Source organism: Ranitomeya imitator, chromosome 4, assembly GCF_032444005.1.
Source record: "Ranitomeya imitator isolate aRanImi1 chromosome 4, aRanImi1.pri, whole genome shotgun sequence".
Lineage (NCBI taxonomy): Eukaryota > Metazoa > Chordata > Amphibia > Anura > Dendrobatidae > Ranitomeya > Ranitomeya imitator.
Genome location: NC_091285.1, coordinates 387,113,208 through 387,139,053, shown reverse-complemented (window position 1 = coordinate 387,139,053; position 25,846 = coordinate 387,113,208). Strand labels below are relative to the sequence as shown.

At 40.3% G+C, this 25,846-nt stretch overlaps 1 protein-coding gene across 50 annotated transcripts in view; it reads left to right on the top strand.

The window, feature by feature from the left end:
• Positions 1 to 25,846, top strand: part of CELF2 (CUGBP Elav-like family member 2) — a 671,263-nt gene that overhangs the window by 522,664 nt on the left and 122,753 nt on the right. For all 50 annotated transcript variants that reach the window (XM_069765284.1, XM_069765281.1, XM_069765280.1 and 47 more), the window contains one exon: positions 22,187 to 22,321. In XM_069765284.1, the coding sequence (XP_069621385.1) occupies positions 22,187 to 22,321 (135 nt within the window). The remainder of the gene's footprint in view (positions 1 to 22,186; positions 22,322 to 25,846) is intronic.

Below are 25,846 nucleotides of genomic sequence, written 5' to 3'. Positions count from 1 at the left end.
AAACCCTAACCGTAACTTTAGCCCCCCAACCCTAACTAGCCTTAACCCTAGCCCTAACCCTAGCCCTAACCCTAGCCCTAACCCTAGCCCTAACCCTAACCCAAACCCTAGCCCTAACGCTAACCCTAGCCCTAACTCTAGCCCTAACCCTAACCCTAGCCCTAACCCTAGCCCTAACCCTAGCCCTAACCCTAGCCCTAACCCTAACCCTAGCCCTAACCCTAGCCCTAATGGGAGAATGGAAATAAATACATTTTTTAAATTTTTCCCTAAGTGGGTGATGAAGGGGGGTTTGATTTACTTTTATAGCGGGTTTTTAGCGGATTTTTATGATTGGCAGCCGTCACACACTGAAAGACGCTTTTTATTGCAAAAAATATTTTTTGCGTTACCACATTTTGAGAGCTTTATTTTTCCATATTTTGGTCCACAGAGTAATGTGAGGTCTTGTTTTTTGCAGGACGAGTTGTCGTTTTTATTGGTAACATTTTCGGACACGTGACATTTTTTGATGGCTTTTTATTCCGATTTTTGTGAGGCAGAATGACCAAAAACCAGCTATTCATGAATTTCTTTTGGGGGAGGCGTTTATACCGTTCCGCGGTTGGTAAAATGGATGAAGCAGTTTTATTCTTCGGGTCAGTACGATTACAGCGATACTTCATTTATATCATTTTTTTATGTTTTGGCGCTTTTATACGATAAAAACTATTTTATAGAAAAAATAATTATTTTTGCATCGCTTTATTCTGAGGACTTTAACTTTTTTATTTTTTTGCTGATGATGCTGTGTGGTGGCTCGTTTTTTGCGGGACAAGATGACGCTTTCAGCGGTACCATGGTTATTTATATCTGTCTTTTTGATCGCGTGTTATTCCACTTTTTGTTTGGCGGTATGATAATAAAGCGTTGTTTTTTGCCTCTTTTTTTTTCTTACGGTGTTTACTGAAGGGGTTAACTAGTGGGCCAGTTTTATAGGTGAGGTCGTTACGGACGCGGCGATACTAAATATGTGTACTTTTATTGTTTTTTTTATTTAGATAAAGAAATGTATTTATGGGAATAATATATATATTTATATTTTTTCATAATTTAGGAATTTTTTTTTTATTTTTTTTTTACACATTTGGAATTTTTTTTTTTACTTTTTACGTTGTCCCAGGGGGACATCACAGATCGGTGATCTGACAGTTTGCACAGCACTCTGTCAGATCACCGATCTGACTTACAGTGCTGCAGGCTTCACAGTGCCTGCTCTGAGCAGGCTCTGTGAAACCACCTCCCTCCCTGCAGGACCCGGATGCCGCGGCCATCTTGGATCCGGGCCTGGAGCAGGGAGGGAGGTAGGGAGACCCTCGCAGCAACGCGATCACATCGCGTTGCTGCAGGGGGCTCAGGGAAGCCCGCAGGGAGCCCCCTCCCTGCGCGATGCTTCCCTATACCGCTGGCACATCGCAATCATGTTTGATCGCGGTGTGCCGGGGGTTAATGTGTCGGGAGCGGTCTGTGACTGCTCCTGGCATATAGTGCCGGATGTCAGCTGCGATAGGCAGCTGACACCCAGCCGCGATCAGCCACGCTCCCCCGTGAGCGCTGCCGATCGCGTATGACGTACTATCCCGTCGGTGGTCATAGGGGCCCACCCCACCTCGACGGGATAGTACGTCTAATGTCAGAAAGGGGTTAAAGAAGCAGTCCCATCAAAGTTTGAAGCCCTGCTCTGCGTAGTACAAGCGGTCAGATGATCGCAGCTTCAAGTCTCCCATGGAGACTATTGAAGCAAGTAAAAAGTGAAAAAAAATGTTTTTAAAATTTAAAAAAAAATAAAAGTTTAAATCATTCCACCCGTCGCCCCATTCAAAATAAAACAATAACATTAAAATAAAAATACACATATTTGGTATCACTGCATTCAGAAATGCCCGATCCTTCAATTTATAAAAATAATTAATCAGATCGGTAAACGATGTAATGTGAAAAAAGTCAAAATGCCAGAATAACATTTTTTGGTCGCAGCAACATTGCATGAAAATGCAATAACGGGTGATCAAAACATCAATTCTACCAACAAATGGCATCAATAAAAACGTCGTCATCTCAGCAAGCAAAAAATTTAGCCCTCACCCAATCCCAGATCCCAAAAAATGGAGATGCTATTGGTCTCGGAAAATGGCATAAAAAAAAAGATTTTCTTGACAAACTTTGCATTTGTTTTTCACCACTTAAAAAAAAAACCTATACATGTTTGGTATCTACAAACTCGTAATGACCTGGAGAATCATAATGTTAGGTCAATTTTAGCATTTAGTGAACATGGTAAAAATAAACCCCCCCCCAAAAAAAAAAAAAAAATTGTAGAATTGCACTTTTTTTTGCAATGTCACCGCACTTTGATTTTGTTTACCTGTTTTTCAGTATACTATTTGGTAAAACCAATCATTTAATTCAAAACTACTACATGTCCCACAAAAAGCAAGCCATCAAATTGCCATATTCACAGAAAAATAAAAAAGTTATTGCTCTGGGCAGAAGGGAAGCAAGAAACAAAGATGCAAAAATGAAAATACCCCTGGTCCTTAAGGGGTTAATAGCATTTGATCACATGATAGGTTGCCTTTGATTGCAAGTGTGCACTTGTTGGAACCATTCACTTTCTCTATGACTTTTATGTCTTAATGTTTTCAGCCATAGTAACCTAGTTTGCTACATATGCAAAGATGGAATTTATCACACATTTGCACTGAGTATCGATTTTTAGACTAGAATATCCACAGCCAGGTTCTTTTCAGTACCATGGACAGCTATACTTCTTGTTTTACCTACAGTAGCTATCTTGCCTGCATGTGCACAAGAAAATCATTTTTGTCAACTATTTCCCACTAGAAAAAAATTACAGATTTTTGTGTGTGTTTTTGGTGCATCTAATTATGTTGCAGGTAAGGGGAGTCAGCTAGTCTTTGTTCCAAGGAGTCATCGTTGACCCTTTTGATCATCCTGATATTAGTATTCTATGTTTATCTATAAGCATTATCAAGAGTAGGTAAATATGTATATAATTAATATACTATAGAGATGTCTATGATAGGTATTATTATAGGCACTGGAAACGTATCCAGTGAGAGAGTTGGGTACCACTATATCTCTTGCTTGTGGAATGAACAGATACATTTTGGAAATTGTATTACGTACGGCTCGTTAATATGCTGTAGTTTCACCCTACTGAACGTAGGAGAAACCTAAATGTATGGAAGGCAAGTAACAGATATTAACTTTCTTCAGCCATTCAACAAACTATAGTCTATTCTGACCATAGGCTAGTCTGAAATCTTTCCGCCAACCATAATAAATGGCTTTGAAGGCAAACAGTAAACATTTTTATTTCCAATCTTTTTGTACCTTTTGACATCTCTTTATTACTGATGGGTAACACAGATAACACCAGAGCATGGTCAAGTGTTAACTGAGTGACTTCGGCATGCTTGAATAATACGTTTGAGTCCCCGTGCCTGCATGTCTTGTGGCTGTTTGACAGCCAAAACACATGGCATGGACGGTCTAACAAACAGACAATCCTTGTATGTGGTGCTGCTGTTGAACAGGCACAAGACATGCAGCCGCGGGGACTCGAACATAATTTTTGAGCACTCCAAAGACACTTGGTTAGCACCCAAGCATACTTGGATAACACCTTATCCGAGCACGTTCGCTCAGCACCACTGCTTATGTAAATTAAAATGGTACCTTTTTATATTACTATTGAAAATATGTAGACAATTGCACATAATCTATTGTTCTAGAGTTGAAAATTCTATCACTCTGGTTCCCAAAAGGAACAAAGAAGAATAATATCTCTATGAGCCTCTAGCTATGAGGCACCACTTCATCCAAGGGTAATGTCAGCATAGGAGAGCATTGTTTGGGTTGAGTAGAGTGAAAATGATTAACTTCATTTTGTACACTTTTATTACGTTCTAAAAACTGATATTCTGTGGAGCAAATGCGAGAGCCACATTTATGATTTACACGTTTCAATAAGCTACTGGTACAAAAAATTCAACTCTTTGCAGATTTGGGCTTTTCTCATAAAATGAATCAAAGATCTGCCTATTACTGCTTTGTTGCAAACCTTTGTTGGCTGCACATCTTTGCATTGCTTACGCCAGCAGTGAAGGAAGGGCCCAAATAGCTACGCATTCAACAGGGATGTGTAATAACGCAATGAAACCAGAGCTAAAACATGTACAGATTATTCTCATTTTCCCGACTTTGTTATTACAAAATTATTTTCTGCATCTGAGGGAATTGCCCCTTTTTCTAAGAAAAAAGGAGGTCTCTTAACAAACAGGACAGAAAGAAACACCACAAACACAAAAAAAATGGAAATCCAACAATTCTGCTTAAATAATTTGCACAATAATAAAAATAAATATGTGTGCTGGAAAGTCTCACGGGGAAAAATTCTGACTCCGTAGCTGTACTTCAAAACTGGCTCTGACAGCCTGCTCATTAACAATGAATTGAATTTGCATGCCATTTAGAGAGTGGATGGAATAAAATCGTAAAAACAGAACCACAGAATACTTAAAGAATTTTGAAATAAAAAAAAAATGAGATTTCAGTTTGCATTTACTGTGAATAAATCAGTAGTTACCAATTCAGATGTACAATATAAGGGCGGATTAAATGCAAATATAACATCTTGCCGCATCTGCTTTGGTAAATACACAGTGTATAGAGCTGGGGAGTCTGATTGTCAATGTTCAGCTGTGGTGGTCTAGAGTCTACTGGCTGTTAGCACCACAGAAAACGATAACCCACTGATAGCTCAAGAGCATCTGCTTCATTTCCAACCAATTCAAGATCATTACCAATCAAAGGATTAGCTCTTAGATAGCAATGTGTACTTCCCATATGGAGCACTTTTCACGGACTGATGTTTAACCACCTCAAGAAAAAATGATCAGCTTGGATAAATAAGGGAGAGTGAAAACTAGATAATATCATGCTTCTCTTTCCAACGGCATCTCATTCAGGAAAATACTACCTTGTGTCATGCTGACAACAAGACAATAACGCGAAAGTCGGCCATTATCACCTAATTCATTCTGACAGATTTCCTCAAATGCTCTTGCTGGATTGGTTCTTCATAGCAATGCTTTGATGTCATAGCACAAAAATAGCTAATGCCCAGTAATAATGCATTTCTAACAGCCGACTAAAAGATCATGCTAGTGATTTGTTGGTAAAGTGAAATGAATGCTATGTAAGAAAAAATAAAAATATTCAAATAATAATTACAATTATATTTTGAATCTTAATGCATTGATCCATACATGATTACACACTCTATAAATACCATTAGTGGACACTTTGCTAGACCAAATTTTCGGCACAAAGAAGGAACCCACCCATACCCACCTCCTTTAAGAGTATTTGATCACTTTATGATATCTATAACAAGTTACTAAATGTCTTGTGACTCTATTCCAGTTGCTGCAGATTTTTTCAGTTGCATGTTTGTGCTGTGTATTGTCCATTTCACTACATTTCAAAGATTTCCCACTGCAGCTGCCCTAGATTCTTAAAGTTCAGGACTTGCGCAAGCGCAGTGTGACAATGCGTTCTTGTGTTCTCCATGAGAAAGAAGGAAAAGGCAATTTGCGCTTTTGAGCTGCTCTAAGACGAATATCCTTGATCTAATAATATAAAGGATCATTTTTATTCCTTTCACACCGGACTGGGGTCTTTCTTAAGTGTAAGAAACAACTGTACCGGTTATCTGAGTCCAAAGCCATGAATTGTCTTTACCTTCAAGCATCAAAGATGACGTTCATCCCCCAGCCATGGGGCAGCAGCAACCATTATTGAGCTTTCGCAGGAGTTTGGTCTACGTAACGTGATAAGGTTAGCTGGACCTGTTATATCTTTATATTAAGGTATCACCCTATATTGTGGTGCGCTCCATCTCCCTACTGTGTTTGACTCTCTGTGAGAGAGAGAGAGACTGCTCTGAAAGTGGCTAATCTCCATGAAGAATATGCTGGTGAAATTCAATAGCACAACTCCTTCTCTGAAGGAGAACTGCCCAACTCTGAAGATTTCTGTCGGGGAGAGTCAGGAGGCCCTATACACATTAGACTGTCAGCCAATCCTGATGAGTTCAGTGGGTTTGAACAACTTTTGTCTTATGTGTATGGTGGCCTTAAATGCTGTATATATGAAATAACACGACAAATGTCAGAATCTACTTTTCATGAGGTCTATTACAGCAGGAGCAGACTCAGACAGAATATAGTCCTTATGCAAGGACAATATATGGTCCTTTTCAGTCTAACAGCTCATCATATTTCAAAATTCCACCTGCTTTGGAGGTAGAAGTGGGCCCCCTTACTTCCCGAGCCCCTGTACAGCTGCACAGGTTGCCTTTATGTGATGTACACCACTGTATATTTGGTCGTGGATGTAACATTAATATCTGCCACCACCATGCGCCATGACCAAGGTTCAGGCATACCTTAGGAGTAAATTACAGAATATGTTCTCAGCCAGTGATATCCTCCCATCTCTCCTACCTACCAGTCTCAAAAAGATGTCAGTGTTATATGCAAAATATACAGACGTCTACATTCTCGGGTTCAGATCTCTAAATGATGACGTCACAAATATGACTAATTCCTTAGGGTTTTTCTTTATTATAATGGGACGTCCAGGGGTTATTTAGGGAAATGACTGTACATATAAGAGCTAGTATTCTTAGAGTCATGCCTGTCCATTAGCTATGTACTAGCATGAAACTTTTGTGTCAGCAGATTTCTAGATTATGTTGAGTATTAATATTTGATTAATAATATTCCACCAGTCATACACTACTTTAGGCATTTATCCTCTGAGTGAACCCCAGCCTAACAGTTGCCGATTATCCACTCCAAATTATGCAACTAGAAAATGTGCCTTTTGTTGCATGATAAACGACGATGCTGTGTGACATTTCTAAGTTTGGCAAGTAAATAAGATAGAATGATTGTTCATTCATTTGATACAGATCGTTTGCTAAGAACAATTATGCCTCTTCAAACCTTCAATGAGTTTTTGACAGAAAGAAGAAAGTAACAGAATGTATCCTTTTAACACTTTAGTAACTTGTCATCCTAATTTATATTCATACATTACTATGAGCACGGTAAGGCCGGGTTCACAAGATCGTATCAAAAAAGTGGCTAGGCACATAAGCACATTGCTTTTTGCTCTGGTCCTCCGCTTAGTGGACAGGTCCAGAGGTTTCCTGCTATTTACATGCATTATCTTGGTCCTTAAAACAGACCAGACTAGTTTGAGCTGCAATTTGTTTTAACACAACTCATAAGTCCATGAGTAAAATTGCTAGTGAAGGTTGTTACTGGGTCAGTGTGGTCTCTGTACAGCACAGACGTAAAACATGGCTGTCCTAACCCTGCCTAATGCAGATAGTTTAATTGGCTAGAGCAAGAGATGAAGAATTATTGATGGGTTGACCTCATGATACCTCTTTGTTAGGGCAGGTGCAGATGTGTATTTTCGGTCCAGGTGTGATCTGACAAAATCATTGGATCGCACTTGGACCAATGTTATTCTATGGGGCTGTGCACATGCCCAAGTTTCATTTAATATTCGGATTGCACTTGGCCATGCAAGTCAATGAGTCCATGGAAAACATCGAACTGCACTTAGATGACATCCACTTCCACGGACTGACAGAATGGAGATGGAGAATTATTTCTCCGTCGTTTCCTCATGTGAGATAATCGGATCATACTGTGATCACAACCTGATTAGAATTTTATCAGAGTGTCATTTGCATAATCAACCTGATTTTCTTGGATGAGAGAACCTACGGTCGTCTACACCTGCCCTAATATTTATATTTATTTTTGGCTGGCTAACAAAGGCAACTGGGGGGATGTAATATGGACACTAAGGGTATGTGCACACGTTGCAGATTCCATTGCGGATTTTTCCGCACAGATTCTGCCGAATCCGCAGGTAACAAGACCTGCGGATTCCCTGCGGGTTTTCTGCAGATTTTGTGTGGATTTCGCCTGTGCTTTTACACCTGTGGATTCTTATAAAGGAATAGGTGTAAAACGCTGCGGAATCCGCACAAAGAATTGACATGTTGCAGAAAATAAACTGCTGCGTTTCTGCACAGAATTTTCCGCAGCATGTGCACTGTGGATTTGGTTTTCCATAGGTTTACATAATACTGTACACCGCATGGAAAACTGCTGCGAATTCGCAGGGTCAAATCCGCATCGTGTGCACATAGCCTAAAAGCTCTAACTAAATAATTTCAAAGCACAGAAAGTATTTTGATATTATGTGTTCTCTTTTGTTTTACATAGGACTGTAGGCTAGCTGAAAGAGTGATTCAGAAAGGAGTAGATTTACTTAATTTATAGCTATAAAATCATATCATGATATTGTAAAGATTGATATCAAATTAAGGTGCGCTACATCTGTATTGTGATTCAAGCTTTAATTCTAATCTTTCAGTACCAAGAATTGATGTATGAAATTGTTCTCTTATTCAAGTTACATGAAACCTTCTATTTTCATAATTTATGGTTGCTAGTTTTCCTTTCTGCTTTACTGCACTGGAGCTAACACATTAGTAGTTCATGTAAAGTGGAAAATCTGGCAGGGAATTCAGTAGTACTGCTCAGGGTAGACACCACAAGATGAATCTCTGTTGGTGGTACACACATGGACCAATGTTAGCTTATGTGTTAATGAACGTGGATAATTTTCCACATGGAGTTCAAGTCCACGTAGAAAAAAAACGCAGATTACTGCATGTAGGCAACTTTTGTTATGTAGGCAAGCCCATAAGAACTGTCATCCACAATTTTTGGAAGTGACTGGTTCATTAGGTTCAGCTTTTAAAAAGTAGCTTTAACTTCATTCATCTTCTTTCTCCACCTGAATTGATCTTTTACTCTCAATGGGTACAATATGTAAAATCTGTATTTAATGAAGATGTTCATATTACTGAGATGGCAGTTAGTGCTTTTAAAATCTATAAAACCCCTTCACCTCCAAGCCTATTTCCACCTTCATGACCAAGCAAAATTTTACAATTCTGACCAGTGTCATTTTATGAGTCAACAACTCTGGAACGCTTCAACGTATCCCACAGATTCTGAGACTGTTTTTTTGTGACATATTGTACTTAATCATAGTGGTAACATTTGTTCGATATGACTTGCATTTATTTGTGAAAAATTCAATAATTTGGCGAACTTTTGAAAATTTTGCAATTTTCAAACTTAATTTTTATCAACTGAACCCCTCCATGACCTTGGGATTTTCCGTTTTCCGTGTTCGTTTTTCGCTCCCCTCCTTCCCAGAGCCATAACTTTTTTATTTTTCCGTCAATATGGCCATGTGAGGGCTTATTTTTTGCGGGACAAGTTGTACTTTTGAACCACATCATTGGTTTTAACATGTCGTGTACTAGAAAATGGGAAGAAAATTCCAAGTGTGGTGAAATTGCAAAAATAGTGCAATCCCACACTTGTTTTTTGTTTGGCTTTTTCTCGCTAGGTTCACTAAATGCTAAAACTAACCTGCCATTATGATTCTCCAGGTCATTATGAGGTCAGACACCAAACATGTCTAGGCTATTTTTTATCTAAGTGGTGAAAAAAATTAAAAACTTTGCTAATAAAAAAACAAAACAAAAATGTCGCCATTTTCCAATACTCGTAGCGTCTCCATTTTTCATGATCTGGGGTCGGGTGAGGGCTTATTTTTTGCGCGCTGAGCTGACATTTTTAGTGATACCATTTTAGTGCAGATACATTCTTTTGATCGCCCGTTATTGCATTTTAATGCAATGTCGCGGCGACCAAAATAAACGTAGTTTTGGTGTTTCAAATTTTTTCTCGCTACGCCGTTTAGCGATCAAGTCAATCCTTTCTTTTTATTGATAGATCGGGCGATTCTGAATGCGGTGATACCAAATATGTGTATGTTTGATTTTTTTTATTGTTTTATTTTGAATGGGCCGAAAGGGTGGTGATTTAACCCCTTCCCGACCTTTGACGCATACGCTGCGTCATGAAAGTCGGTGCCATTCCGACCCATGACGCAGCATATGCGTCATGGAATGATCGCGTCCCTGCAGATCGGGTGAAAGGGTTAACTCCCATTTCACCCGATCTGCAGGGACAGGGGGAGTGGTAGTTTAGCCCAGGGGGGGTGGCTTCACCCCCTCGTGGCTACGATCGCTCTGATTGGCTGTTGAAAGTGAAACTGCCAATCAGAGCGATTTGTAATATTTCACCTAAAAAAATGGTGAAATATTACAATCCAGCCATGGCCGATGCTGCAATATCATCGGCCATGGCTGGACACACTAATGTGCACCCACCCCACTCCTCCGATCGCCCCCCCCAGCCCCCCGATCTGTGGTCCGCTCTCCTCGGTCCTGTGCTCTGCTCCCCCGTCCTCCTGCCCGCTCCCCCCGTGCTCCAATCACACCCCCCGTGCTCTAATCAAACCCCCCCGCACTCCGATCACCCCCCCCCGCACAGCGATCACCCCCCCCCGCACAGCGATCCCCCCCCCGTGCTCCGATCCGCCTGCCCGCACAGCGTTCCCCCAGTCCGTGCTCCAATCCACCCCCCCCGTGTTCCGATCCACCCCCCCCGTGCTCCGACGCCCCCCCCGTGGTCCCCCCCCCACCCCATCATACTTACCGATCCAGCCGGGGTCCCGTCCGTCTTCTGCCTGGGCGCCGTCATCTTCCAAAATGGCGGGCGCATGTACAGTGCACCCGCCGAATCTGCCGGCCGGCAGATTCGTTCCAGAGTGAATTTTGATCACTGAGATATAATCTATCTCAGTGATCAAAATAAAAAAAAAGTAAATGACACCCCCCCCTTTGTCACCCCCATAGGTAGGGACAATAAATTTTTTTTTTTTTTTCCACTAAGGTTGGGGTAAGAACTAGGGTTAGGGTTAGGGGTAGGGTTAGGGGTAGGGTTAGGGGTAGGGTTAGGGGTAGGGTTAGGGGTAGGGTTAGGGTTAGGGGTAGGGTTAGGGGTAGGGTTAGGGGTAGGGGTAGGGTTAGGGGTAGGGTTAGGGTTTCGGTATGTGCACACGTATTCTGGTCCTCTGCGGATTTTTCCGCTGCGGATTTGATAAATCCGCAGTGCTAAACCGCTGCGGATTTATAGCGGATTTACCATGTTTTTTCTGCGCATTTCAATGCGGTTTTACAACTGCGATTTTCTATTTGAGCAGTTGTAAAACCGCTGCGGAATCCGCAGAAAGAAGCGACATGCTGCGGAATGTAAACCGCTGCGTTTCCGTGCAGTTTTTCTGCAGCATGTGTACAGCGATTTTTGTTTCCCGTAGGTTTGCATTGAACTGTAAACTCATGGGAAAATGCTGCGGATCCGCAGCGTTTTCCGCAGCGTGTGCACATACCTTTAGAATTAGGCTATGTGCACACGGTGCGGATTTGGCTGCGGATTGGCCGCTGCGGATTCGCCACTGCGGATTCGCAGCAGTGTTCCATCAGGTTTACAGTACCATGTAAACATATGGAAAACCAAATCCGCTGTGCCCATGTTGCGGAAAATACCGCGCGGAAACGCTGCGTTGTATTTCCCGCAGCATGTCAATTCTTTGTGCGGATTCCGCAGCGTTTTACACCTGTTCCTCAATAGGAATCCGCAGGTGAAATCCGGACAAAAAACACTGGAAATCCGCGGTAAATCCGCAGGTAAAACGCAGTGCCTTTTACCCGCGGATTTTTCAAAAATGGTGCGGAAATATCTCACACGAATCCACAACGGGGGCACATAGCCTTAGGGCTAGGGTTGGGTTGGAATTAGGGTTGTGGTTAGGGTTAGGGGTGTGTTGGGGTTAGGGTTGTGATTAGGGTTATGGCTACAGTTGGGATAAGGGTTAGGGGTGTGTTGGAGTTAGAATTGAGGGGTTTCCACTGTTTAGGCACATCAGGGGTCTCCAAACGCAACATGGCGCCACCATTGATTCCAGCCAATCTCGTATTCAAAAAGTCAAATGGTGCTCCCTCACTTCCGAGCCCCGACGTGTGCCCAAACAGTGGTTCACCCCCACATATGGGGTACCAGCATACTCAGGACAAACTGCGCAACAATTACTGGGGTCCAATTTCTACTGTTACCCTTGAGAAAATAAAAAATTGCTTGCTAAAACATCATTTTTGAGGAAAGAAAAATGATTTTTTATTTTCACGGCTCTGCGTTGTAAACGTCTGTGAAGCACTTGGGGGTTCAAAGTGCTCACCACATATCTAGATAAGTTCCTTGGGGGGTCTAGTTTCCAAAATGGGGTCACTTGTGTGGGGTTTCTACTGTTTAGGCACACCAGGGGCTCTGCAAACGCAACGTGACGCCCGCAGACCATTCCATCAAAGTCTGCATTTCAAAAGTCACTACTTCCCTTCTGAGCCCCGACGTGTGCCCAAACAGTGGTTTACCCTCACACATGGGGTATCAGCTTACTCAGGAGAAACTGGACAACAACTTTTGGGGTCCAATTTCTCCTGTAACCCTTAGGAAAATAAAAAATTCTGGGCTAAAAAATTATTTTTGAGGAAAGAAAACGTATTTATTATTTTCACGGCTCTGCATTATAAACTTCTGTAAAGCACTTGGGGGTTGAAAGTGCTCACCACATATCTAGATAAGTTCCTTTCGGGGTCTAGTTTCCAAAATGGGGTCACTTGTGGGGGGTTTCTACTGTTTAGCAACATCAGGGGCTCTGCAAACGCAACGTGACGCCCGAAGAGCATTCCATCAAAGTCTGCATTTCATAACGTCACTTCTTCACTTCCGAGCCCCAACATGTGCCTAAACAGTGGTTTACCCCCACATATTGGGTATCAGCGTACTCAGGAGAAACTGGACAACAACTTTTGGGGTCAAATTTCTCCTGTTACCCTTGGGAAAATAAAAAATTGCGGGCTAAAAAATCATTTTTGAGAAAAGATTTTTTTTTTTTTCATGGCTCTGCGTTATAAACTTCTGTGAAGCACTTGAGGGTTAAAAGTGCTCACCACACATCTAGATTAGTTCCTTTGGGGGTCTAGTTTCCAAAATGGGGTCATTTGTGGGGGATCTCTAATGTTTAGGCACACAGGGGCTCTCCAAACGCGACATGGTGTCCGCTAATGATTGGAGCTAATTTTCCATTTAAAAAGCCAAATGGCGTGCCTTCCCTTCTGAGCCCTCCCGTGCGCCCAAACAGTGGTTTACCCCCACATATGGGGTATCAGCATACTCAGGACAAACTGGACAACAACATTTGTGGTCCAATTTCTCCTATTACCATTGGCAAAATAGGAAATTCCAGGCTAAAAAATCATTTTTGAGAAAAGAAAAATTATTTTTTATTTTCATGGCCCTGCATTATAAACTTCTGTGAAGCACTTGGGGGTTTAAAGTGCTCAGTATGCATCTAGATAAGTTCCTTGGGGGGTCTAGTTTCCAAAATGGGGTCACTTGTGGGGGAGCTCCATTGCATAGGCACACAGGGGCTCTCCAAATGCGACATGGTGTCCGCTAACAAATGGAGCTAATTCTCCATTCAAAAAGTCAAAAGGCGCGCCTTCCCTTCCGAGCCCTGCCGTGTGCCCAAACAGTGGTTTACCCCCACATATGAGGTATCGGCGTACTCGGGAGAAATTGCTCAACAAATTTTAGGATCCATTTTATCCTATTGCCCATGTGAAAATGAAAAAATTGAGGCGAAAAGAAATTTTTTGTGAAAAAAAAGCACTTTTTTATTTTTACGGAACAATTTGTGAAGCACCTGAGGGTTTAAAGTGCTCACTAGGCATCTAGATAAGTTCCTTGGGGGGTCCAGTTTCCAAAATGGGGTCACTTGTGGGGGAGCTCCAATGTTTAAGCACACAGGGTCTCTCCAAACGCGACATGGTGTCCGCTAACGATGGAGATAATTTTTCATTCAAAAAGTCAAATGGCGCTCCTTCCCTTCCGAGCCTTACCATGTGCCCAAACAGTGGTTTACCCCCACATGTGAGGTATCGGTGTGCTCAGGAGAAATTGCCAAACAAATTTTAGGATCCATTTTATCCTGTTGTCCATGTGAAAATGAAAAAATTGAGGCTAAAAGAATTTTTTTTGTGAAAAAATAGTACTTTTTCATTTTTACGGATCAATTTGTGAAGCAGCTGGGGGTTTAAAGCGCTCACTATGCATCTAGATAAGTTCCTTGGGGCGTCTAGTTTCCAAAATGGGGTCACTTGTGGGGGAGCTCCAATTTTTAGGCACACGGGGGCTCTCCAAACTTGACATGGTGTCCGCTAAAGAGTGCAGCCAATTTTTCATTCAAAAAGTCAAATGGCGCTCCTTCCCTTCCAAGCCCTGCCGTGTGCCCAAACAGTGGTTTACCCCCACATATGAGGTATCAGCGTACTCAGGACAAATTGGACAACAACTTTCGTGGTTCAGTTTCTCCTTTTACCATTGGGAAAATACAAAAATTGTTGCTGAAAAATCATTTTTGTGACTAAAAAGTTAAATGTTCATTTTTTCCTTCCATGTTGCTTCTGCTGCTGTGAAGCACCTGAAGGGTTAATAAACTTCTTGAATGTGGTTTTGAGCACCTTGAGGGGTGCATTTTTTAGAATGGTGTCACTTTTGGGTATTTTCAGCCATATAGACCTCTCAAACTGACTTCAAATGTGAGGTGGTCCCTAAAAAAAATGGTTTTGTAAATTTCGTTGTAAAAATGAGAAATCGCTGGTCAAATTTTAACCCTTATAACTTCCTAGCAAAAAAAAATTTTGTTTCCAAAATTGTGCTGATGTAAAGTAAACATGTGGGAAATGTTATTTATTAACTATTTTGTGTCACATACCTCTCTGGTTTAACAGAATAAAAATTCAAAATGTGAAAATTGCGAAATTTTCAAAATTTTCGCCAAATTTCCGTTTTTATCACAAATAAACACAGAATTTATTGACCTAAATTTACCACTAACATGAAGCCCAATATGTCACGAAAAAACAATATCAGAACCGCTAGGATCCATTGAAGCGTTCCTGAGTTATTACCTCATAAAGGGACACTGGTCAGAATTGCAAAAAACGGCAAGGTCTTTAAGGTCAAAATAGGCTGGGTCATGAAGGGGTTAAACTTTTATTTTTTTTATTTATTTCATATTTTTTTAAACATTTTTTTTTACTTTTGCCTTGCTTCATTAGCCGCCATTGGAGGCTAGAAGCTGGCATAGCATGATCGGCTCTGCTACATAGCAGCGATCATCTGATCGCTCCTATGTAGCTGAATTGCAGGCTTTTTATGAGAGCCGACCACAGGGTGGTGCTCACAGCAAGCCGGCATCAGTAACCATAGAGGTCTCAAGGAGACCTCTGGTTACTATGCCGACGCATCGCTGACCCCCGATCATGTGACGGGGTCAGAGATGAGTGCATTTCCGGCAGCGTGTCCGTAAGCAGTAGTTAAGTGCCGCTGTCAGCGTTTCACAGCGGCCTTTAACTAGTTAATAGCGGCGGGTGGATCGCAATTCCACTCGCCACTATTGTGCGCACATGTCAGCTGTTCAAAACAGCTGACATGTCGCGGCTTTGATGTGAGCTCACCGCCGGAGCCCACATCAAAGCAGGGGATCTGATCTCGTTCGTACTATCCTGTCTGAGGTCAGAAAGGTGTTAAACTAGAGAGTTATGACACAAATAATAGTTAATAAATAACATTTTCCACATGTCTACTTTATGTCAAAACAATTTTTCAAACATTTTTTTTTGTTAGGAAGATAGAAAGGTTTCAAATTGACCAGCGAATTCTAATTTTTACAACAAAATTTACAAAACCATTTTTTTAGGGACCATATTACATTTGAAGTGACTTTGAAGGGCCTATATGACAGAAAATATCCAAAAGTGATACCATTCTAAAAACTGCACCCTTCAGTGCAAGGGTTGCAGAAAAAAAACTGCCACAAAAATTGTTGTGCAATTTCTCCTGAGCACGCCAATACCCCATATGTGGGGGTAAGCTACTATTTGGGTGCATGGCAGGGCTTGTAAGGGAAGGAGCACGGTTTGACTTTTTGAGCGCACAATTGTCTGGAATCATTAGCTGATGCCATGTTGTGTTTGGAGAGTCCCTGATGTGTATTAAACAGTGGAAACTCCCCAGAAGTGGCACCATTTCACTAATTATACCCTTCAAGCAATATATCTAGATGTGTAGTGAGCACCTTGAACCTCCGAGACGGTTCACAAAAGTTTATAACGCTGAGCTGTGAAAATATAAAATCACGTTTTTCCCACAAAACTGTTCTTTTAGCCCCATTTTTTAATTTTAACAAGGGTAACGAGATAATGGACCCCAAAATGTGTTGTGTAATTTCTTCTGAGTACACCGATACCCCATATGTGAGGAAAACTATTTTTGAGGCACAGTCCAAAACTCAGAAGGGAAGTAACACCTTGTTGAAGTTCAGATTTTGCTGGAATGGTTTGAGGGTGCCTTGTCACATTGGCAGAGCCCCTGAGGTGCCAGAACAGCAGAAATCCCCCATCAGTGACATAATTTTTTAAACTGCACCTCTCAGTGAATTCATCTAAGGGTGCATTGATTATACTTACATCAGGAATATGTCACAGAATTGTATACCGTTGGGCAGTGAAGAAAAAATAATTACATTTTTACCACAAAAATGTTGTTTTAACCCCAGATTTTACATTTTCACAAGGGGAAATGGATAAAAATGGCACCAGCAGTAATTCCACAATTTTTGTTGAACATGGAAATACCTCATATGTAGCTGTACAGTACTGCTTAGCCACATGGCGAGACTTGGGAAGGATAATGCACTATTTGCCTCCTGGAGCGCAGATTTTCCTAGAATAGTTTGTAGTCTCCATATAATGAGACCCTCAGTGCTAGAAGAGCAGAATGCCCCCTCAAGTGACCCCATTTTGGAAATTGTATCTCTTTGGGAACTTATGCACAAATGTAGTGATGATTTGCCTCCATTGGTGTTATCTAAAAAGAAGCAGCAGTGGATTTTGCTGAGTCAAAATTGCAAATCTTCCATTGTACTGATTGTACACTGTAATGTTTAGTACATTGTAGAGCCCAGTACACAATGCCAAACTCATGCTTTTGGACACATGCACCTGTAAATTGAGCTGGCTCTCATTGCTACAGAAATGCCAATCGCAGACACGCTAGGGATTAGAAGGGAGGGGGTATTTGGATTCGGGAGTACAGAATTTGCTGGGTTTCTTTTGGAAGGTGAGGAGCCATAGTGCTTTTCCAGAGTCTTTGTACTATCAGTAATGTGGAAGCCCCTATATTTCCATTAACATATGACAGACCTGAGTGAGGACTTGCTTTTTCGTGGATTGAGTTGAAGCTTTTATTGGGAACATTTTACATAATGTTTGGGATCACATTTACCCGGTGCTCTACATTGAGCACTTAGGTCGGGTTTCAATCTAAAGGTCCAAAAGACGTGATTCAGATAACCCCCTGAGGGATCTATTCACTAGAATGAGGCAGCAGAGTTACTCTTGACTCCATCTGGCCTCTGTTCGGCGGTGTCCTTTTTAGAGGTGCGCAAAACTGTGGCCGACGGCACTATTATGCATGCCTAAAAAGACGGACAACGTTGGATCACAGGCTAGACAGCATCCACAGTGCTTCCATCTGCCTCATTATAGGAAATGTTCTACTAGGGGTTCCTTCTGACTCACATACTTCAGAGATTTACAGGTAAGTGTTCAGCGCAGCGTGCAGAAAAATTTGAGCCGATCCATAATGCAATCTTTGGGAGGCAGAATGAACAAATCAACAGCAGTTCAATAATTGGTTTTATTTATTTTTTACAGTGTTCCTTGTGCAGTGTAAGTGATTAGACTACTTTATTCTTTGGGTTGGTGTTATTATATCAATACCACATTTATATATTTTTATGTTTGGCTGCTGTTACACATTAAAAGGCATATTTTGTTGCATATTGATAATATGCAAAAAAAAAAACAGAAAAAATCTGAATTTGGTTTAATTTGTGAACAAAACCTTCCTATTCCCCTCAAATAGTGTGTGCTTGGAAGAGATGGGCTCATTCATGATGAGTCACTGTAATGTCACTGTAGAGTCTTAGATGAGACTTTGTGTGTGCATATATATATATATATATATATATATATATATATATATATATAAAATGGATAGCACATATGCAATGACAACAGCTGTGTGAGTGATGCAGTAGACTAGGAGCTGCATATGGATATATCAGACCTAAGGCCTCATTCACACATCTGTTTTTCTCATACAAGTCTTTTTTTTTTGCAGACCGATGCTATCACAACCTTACAGACTACAAAGAGTGGGTCTGGGATGTGAACTGACAGGATACAAATTTCATCCGTTTTGCATTAAAAACCCAATGTGTAAATTCGACCTTAGGCTGAATTCAGATGTCCATATATCACGATCTGAGTATGACTTCAAGATTGACCACAGATCTCCTGAACGAAACACAATAACCTCATTCATGCATATGATGGTGTTTAGTTCAGGTCATGAGACCCTCGGTCAGTTTGGAAATCAAAGTTCTTACACAGACCATGTTTTATGGGTACCAGAGTTCGGCGTAGGCCAAGTTTAGACTGCGGGATCTCACAGTTCATAAATAGTCCACAATGTCCAACTGACTGCAGGCATTGAGGTCTATATATGGACCATAAAATATAGCAGTCTGAGCCTGTCTTAGTAAAAGAGCTATCACACTTGGATGCTAATTAGGCTTATTATGCAGCCCAAGCCCTGAAATGTCATGAGTGGACAGAAGTAGAGGCTTTTCTTGTCTTCCACTCCAACAAATCATACCACATTTCACAATCTTTGACATGATTCTGTCATTATTTGAAACGGACCTTTTACAATAGTTGTTTATTTGTTGAATGAAACTAGCAAAAGGAAAAATAGGCTTTTGACCTTACAAACATAATATTTTACCAATCAAAAGATTGTACAGCTAAATGTCTAGACGAAAAGTGCAATCTCCCGTGCTTAAAAAAAGGATCAGCATGGCAGCCTGGTTTTATCTCTAGGTAGAAATGTAGTGCACTTTCATGCTCTTCACATAATTTCACCGCTAGAGTGGCTGCACAAATGTCTCAGCTGTATACTTTGGTTCAGAAAAATACTGCAATTATTGTGGCTATTAATATCCTGGCTATAACCTACCGTGACTCTGTGAACAAAGCCCGTTCTGTGGAACCAGATATGGTGTATCAGAAGGTCATATTTGATATGTGCCTAAAGTTTCAAAGTATGTGTAACTCCATTCCTGAGGTTGCTGTGAAAGTATTCACAATTATCCATGATGTTCGCCCTTCCAGCTAAACTGAGAATCTAACAAAGACAAAATGATAGCTGCTACTGCCAGCAGGCACCACTGCTAAAGAGAATGGCTGCAATTAAAACGAAAAAGCTTTTCCTTTGGTCATAGAAGAAAACAGTAAATCTTTGCTAAATCAATGAGTATTTCCAGGGGCTCTTCTCTCGATATAACAATACTCAGCAAATATTTCAATATAAAGGAGAGTCTGGGCAAGAAATATGTTAGTTAAGGATAGTGAGAATTACAATGTAAGCATTAATATGACGACTACCTTACAGTATGGTTGTATCGGGCTTCGTGTACTAATACTGATAAAGCACAAATCACAGCCTGGTGCAAATTCTAACTTCAATAGGTTTCAGCCGGACTTGCCGTTTGCTAAATAATCATGTTGAGCAGTGGGACTAAGGACATTGACGAAAGATGAGTTTTCCATCCACTGTTTCCTGACGCACTGATGTGTCACATATTGAAATAGGAAATCTCTGGAAACTCGTACAAAAGAGATTATTAATGGATGTAACTTAACTGTACTCTAATTGAAATAAATTATTTGTATTTCATGTTTTTAGACACATTGTCTTGATTTTGGTGATATTATCTACAATGCTTTATTATTAATGTGTTTAAAAGTAAAATATCAGCAGTTATGTAAACTCATGGCTGCAAATTATGGGACTGTTCTGAGATTCAGACATTTCGGCCTCAGGTTGAAGACAAGAGTGGTGGAGGCCCCTCTAGATTACAGAGTTGAGATATGTGTATTCAGAATCTTTAGATGAAGAATTGTGGTCTCATGATGATAGAATTTTCCTAAGAGAAGCAGTTTTTATGGGAAGGAAGGCTGACGCTATGTGCTGGATTGGAGAGACACCGCCCCTAATATCTAAATGGAGAAAAATAGTCAATAATGCAATATCATAAGAAAATTGAGGCTCCTATTTGTTAAGACTGTCAATTTTCTCGTGGTGGAGTAAGAGGCTTCTGATTCATGAAGAGGTGTATGCCTCTTCATGAATCAGTAGTGTCTGATGAGTGGTGTTCGCCTCCCTGGCATGTGCCAGACTGAAGTAAGACTTCCCTAACAAACAGGCAATTCTAACGTGTGTTGAGGCTGACTAACAACCTCAAATCATGCAGCCGCAGGGACACTAACATAATATACAAGCACGCCCAGAAAATCCGGTAATAATACCCGAGCATGATTGGATAAGAGGTTATCTGACCATGTTCGCTCATCAATTGTAGTAATCCTAAAAGTCAATATCAACTCTTTAAAGGGCCTGGCCACATGAATAAAGGTACCGTGACACTCAGCGACACTGCAGCGATATAGACAACGAGCCGATCGCTGGAGCGTCGCTGTTTAGGTCGCTGTAGAGACGTCAAACACAGCAGCTCCAGAACGATGCAGGAGCGATCCAGTGACGTAACGGCGACTCACTTATCGTTCTCACTGGTTGTTAGCTCCATGTAAAAACATTGCTGGCATCGTTGCTTTTGCTGTCAAACATGACGATACACGCCGACCTGAGGACGATATAAAGTTCTGGACTTCTAGCTCCAACCAGCGATGGCACAGCGGGATCCAGATCGCTGCTGCGTGTCAAACACAATGAGATCGCTATCCAGGACGTTGCAACGTCACAGATCGTTGTCGTTCTCGTTGTAAAGTTGCTGAGTGTGAAGGTACCTTAAGACTAAGAAGCCAACACAAAAATGTGTCTGCAAATGCAGTTTCTGATCCCAATTCATATGGCAAAGCTATTTAAAGGGCCGATATTGACATTTAGAATTGCCACTTCCAAAAGGTGGCACTAGAGTTCTTGTTTTTCCCTCTCTGAAGAGGCTGCTTATGTATTAATTTAGGAGTGATCGCATCTACCTATCAATTTAATGAGTCTAAAGATGTAAGCTTCAAGAATGTTTTTAAACCCATTACATTTACTGTTGCACAGAAGCAAAGAGAATACCTGTCAACGTTTAGCTTATAGTGGAGGTTAAGTTATGTATTATTAGGAATTTGAACCCATAATGCATATTCGCGAGCAGCCATTTTGATTATCTTCAAAGATGACATTCAGGCGAATTAGAGTATGAGTAACATAAAAACAGTAACCTCATAATGTAAGTATATACTTATAATGTGTATAAAATCATAGAAAAGTACATTTTGGTCTTAGTATCTTTAACACAGAATCGAATGTATTTTGTTTATTGTACACAATTCTGAATTCTACGGAGTTACCCCATAATGGACTTTGAAATGTTATTTGTACATCTGTAGCATGACCCCCCTGATATAGTCAACCACTGTGTTTAAAATGAAGACCTGGGTGAAAATTATAGAGTTGGAAAGTTTACCATTTATTCATGGGAATTTGATTGCTACTGCTGTTCAGCTATTTCTAAGATTTACTAAAATGCAGTGTAACCCATAGACATGAAATGTAACTTTTCGCCCAGTGTGTTTAAGTGAGTGGAATGAATGTATCTGGATGAGCAGCAGCTTCTTATCATGCTGTGAGCTGTAGTAGCATCACAGCAAAAAGCAAAAAAAAAAAAAAAAATAAAAAAGGAAGAAATAAATGAGAAATAAAGAGTAAGCATTTGCCTTCCTGGGACCTGTGAAAGCACAAAGAAAGACTCACATGATCGCAGCTGGTTTTGATGTGGTAATGAAGCATTGATCACAGGAATAAAAAGATGAAATGGCCTTTGCTCATTCATTATTTTTATCTCCTAGCTGTGGAAGACAGAAAATTGTTCATAGGCATGGTTTCGAAGAAGTGTAACGAGAACGATATCAGGGTGATGTTTTCTCCATTTGGTCAAATAGAAGAATGCAGAATCCTACGGGGACCTGACGGACTGAGTCGAGGTGAGTGTGCCGTCTGTAAAGACCCTTTCCTTAACAGCTAATTGGAGCAATATGTCACAGACAGCAGATGTGTTGGGCCAGAGGTCACTCCAGATTGCTTCCCATGCGATGTAGTAACCCACATGAACTTTCCACAAAGATGGAAAGAAGTAATCACTTTTATTTGTAAAGTCAAAGAGGGTCTCTATGGAAAGCATGATTTAGTGAGTTATCTATTACAATGCAACATGGCTAAAGGAATTTATCTTCATTCACTTGTGTGTAAACCGACTGCAGCTCTTTAAGGGAGTATTTCCAAATGTAATACTTCCAGCTGCCAGTGTTACCAGTAGAGGCCATTTCACAAGACAAGTTCATTCATTCCTCTTTAAACCATGCTGAGATTTGTGGCTTTTCATACCAATATTTTAAATTTAGAGCCATGTACTAAAAAACATTCAATGGTACCGGTGCCATTGATTTTCTCATTGTTTCACTCTTTTTTCCACTTTGGAAAATAGTTGAAGTCTTAGAAATTTAACAAACTGAAATATTATTACTGTCCTAAACCCAGCTGAAAATAAGACCAGACAGGCAGATGATGTACGAAATCATCACGATGTGTCATTAATTAGGCATACGTTGCTGGACACCTTAGCCACTTTTCCTTCCTTACGCCACATCTTGGTTTGGTCTTAGACCAAATTTATGTATCAATATACTGGCACTATTTTGGGGCAGTTTAATGAATTTGAAGCTATGACTCTTTCTTTAAGCTATTTCCTTTAATTCTAGACCCTTTTCAAAATTTACAAATGAGGCACAAGAGTGCAAAGGAAATACTCTCTATATAACCAAGTTTACTTCTTTATTGTGATTGTTGCAAGAGGGTTAAGAAAATTATTTAAGAATTACAATAGTCTTCATACCTGACAACTGTTCCAATGAAAAGGGCCAATAATGTCCATAGCCACCGATGAGAACACTTCTTAATTTTCAACTCTGCCATGAAAAATAGAGATCTACAGTTTGTTTTTGTTGTTATGTTGAACATTAACACATTTTGATACATTAATTTTATGTCATATTTAGCGTAATACAAAACAATTAGACATAGATAACTTATTCGGTCAGAACACCATGCCACGCCAGAGAGATCCTTAGGAAAACCTTATGTTTTAGCAAAGGGAAATAAGGGATTCAAGAGTCACATTTTCATGTCAGGACAACCTCTTTTGACAAGCACTGTATTTATTAGGGCACACTAATGTGTATTATTATTATTATTAGTAGGCCTAATAACTAGGTTTATATTTATGTATAACAACAGACATAATTCTAACCTTATAAATGTAATTTTTATATGGAACAATTGCCATTCTTAATTGTTTTCTGTTTGAAAAGTTAATGGGGCAACATGTCCCAGTGTGTTAATTCCTTATTTCAGAATCCTTTACGGGAGTCTGCCAGCACAAGATGACTGATTAAACCAAGAATGGTCACTCTGTGCACTCTAGGAGGGACCGAGCTTTTCAGTGCACCTTCCCACTTAATTACTTTGCATCTATCTCCAATTCACCACGTCCTTGATTGACAGCCTGGTTTCACAGAAGCCGGAGAGGGGTGGAAATAGATGGAAAACAAGCAGATGTAATAGTATGAAACGTGCACTGGACTACTTGGCCACACCAAGGGTGCACCGACCATCTGTGCCTGGTTTGAACATTTTTTAAGGACAATTTGGCACATTGTAATATATTTTGTTTGCTCTCACCATATTAAAGATTTCTACATATTGTCAGTGAAAGAAACCATTCCTCTTTACATCCAAAGGTTAAATGGGTTGTTCTCTGTCAGTAAAAATTGGTCCCTGGCTGCAGGATATTATGAAGAAACAAACCATTGTGTACTCACCCTCTCTGGGCACAATGGCGAGTCTCAGTATTGCGCCTTTTGTCTGACAGTGGCTATACTGTTCATATAATGGCAACAGCTCAAAATTATAGAACATGTAGATGGAAAGAATCACTCAAAGCCTCTGAACTCACTAATTGGATGCCACATTTACCGAAGGGAGGAACCCCTTTAAAAAATGGTACAAACCAAATATTTTTCACAGAGATGTTCATTGCAATTGTATGTAATCTAGGCAATCTTTTGATTATGGGGGATCTGTTCCTACGGTAGATGAGTTGTTGCCATTGGTGTCTGCCAGCAACAACCACCCTGTTCCCTATTCAGAACCCATGCAATCCACTGAGCGTAAATGTGTGTAGGGGAATGGGGAGAGATAGCTTTCACCTGAAATGAGCATTCAGCCAGCAGCGCTCTGATGCGTGTGGTCAACTTCAGATCCCCTGCCAATCTTCGAAAGCGCTTCAACCATTTGATGTAATCAGTAATGGTTTTTGACATTAGAAAAGTGATCTACAAATGGTGAGAATTAGAAACAAAGAACAGTATATTAGAAAACTTAATATTTTTTTTCCTACAAGGTTTGTGTATATGTATGAATTAAATGTGTCTGGTCTCTTTATATGATAAAAGTGTGTCCTCTGTATGTGCACAAATGGGGTAAACAAGATCTTTTTATTGTATTGGTTAAGTGGTCGACCTCACATTTAAGAAAGAACATACATTGGATTGAAAAGACAACATAAAAGTCAGAATCACAATAATATGTTTCTGATGATTGCTTTATGATCACTTATGGTTTTCCATTTTTACTTGAGATTCATGGTTTATGCATTTACTAACAATACTCGAACTCTACTTGAAGTGTGCAGTTGATTGCAGTTTCTCTGCAAATTGTGTTATTTCTGAACATTTCTACAAATAAGTCTGATTGGCTGCAACATAAAGCATAAAGATGAAGCTTGATGGAAGTGGCTGTATTATGTGGTTAGAACTGATTATTGGCCAGTTTATAGCACGCTGCAAAGGCAGCTTGTTATGATGAGATATTTCTCCGTATGCATGTGCACACATACACTTTTATGTGTAGTGACATAAAGGTGCTCTACAAGGAAGAGGATCTCAGGAATGCATGTAACGGCAAAATTGATTGTGATCCTTGGCATCTGTTCTAGAGCTTGTTTAGCACAATCCTTCACAAAGTAGATCATGTTGACTGTACATGGAGAAACCTTTAATTGGACCAACCTAATAGTTCAGAGATGAAGAGCAGAGCTTTTAAATCCCTATAGACTTCTCCTTTCATTTGTGGATTACACAGATAAAATGAAAACAATATGGACACATTTTTCATTTTCCCCTGAGAGGATCAGTTCCAGGCACACTGAGCAATTTGCTGGAATGCAATATGACTAGCATCCAAGAAGTAAAAATAAGAAAAATGCATTAATTCTACTGACATCTGCATTGTGAAAACCATAATGGACTTTGTTAACTAAGTTGTGTTTTATTGCAAGAAATATTTAGGAAATTGGTATGGCCTTGTTCTTTATATTGTGATAAACAGATAGTAATATATTACTTTTAGCTTGTAATCCAAGCATGCCCATGCAAAAGCTCTTTCTTATATTA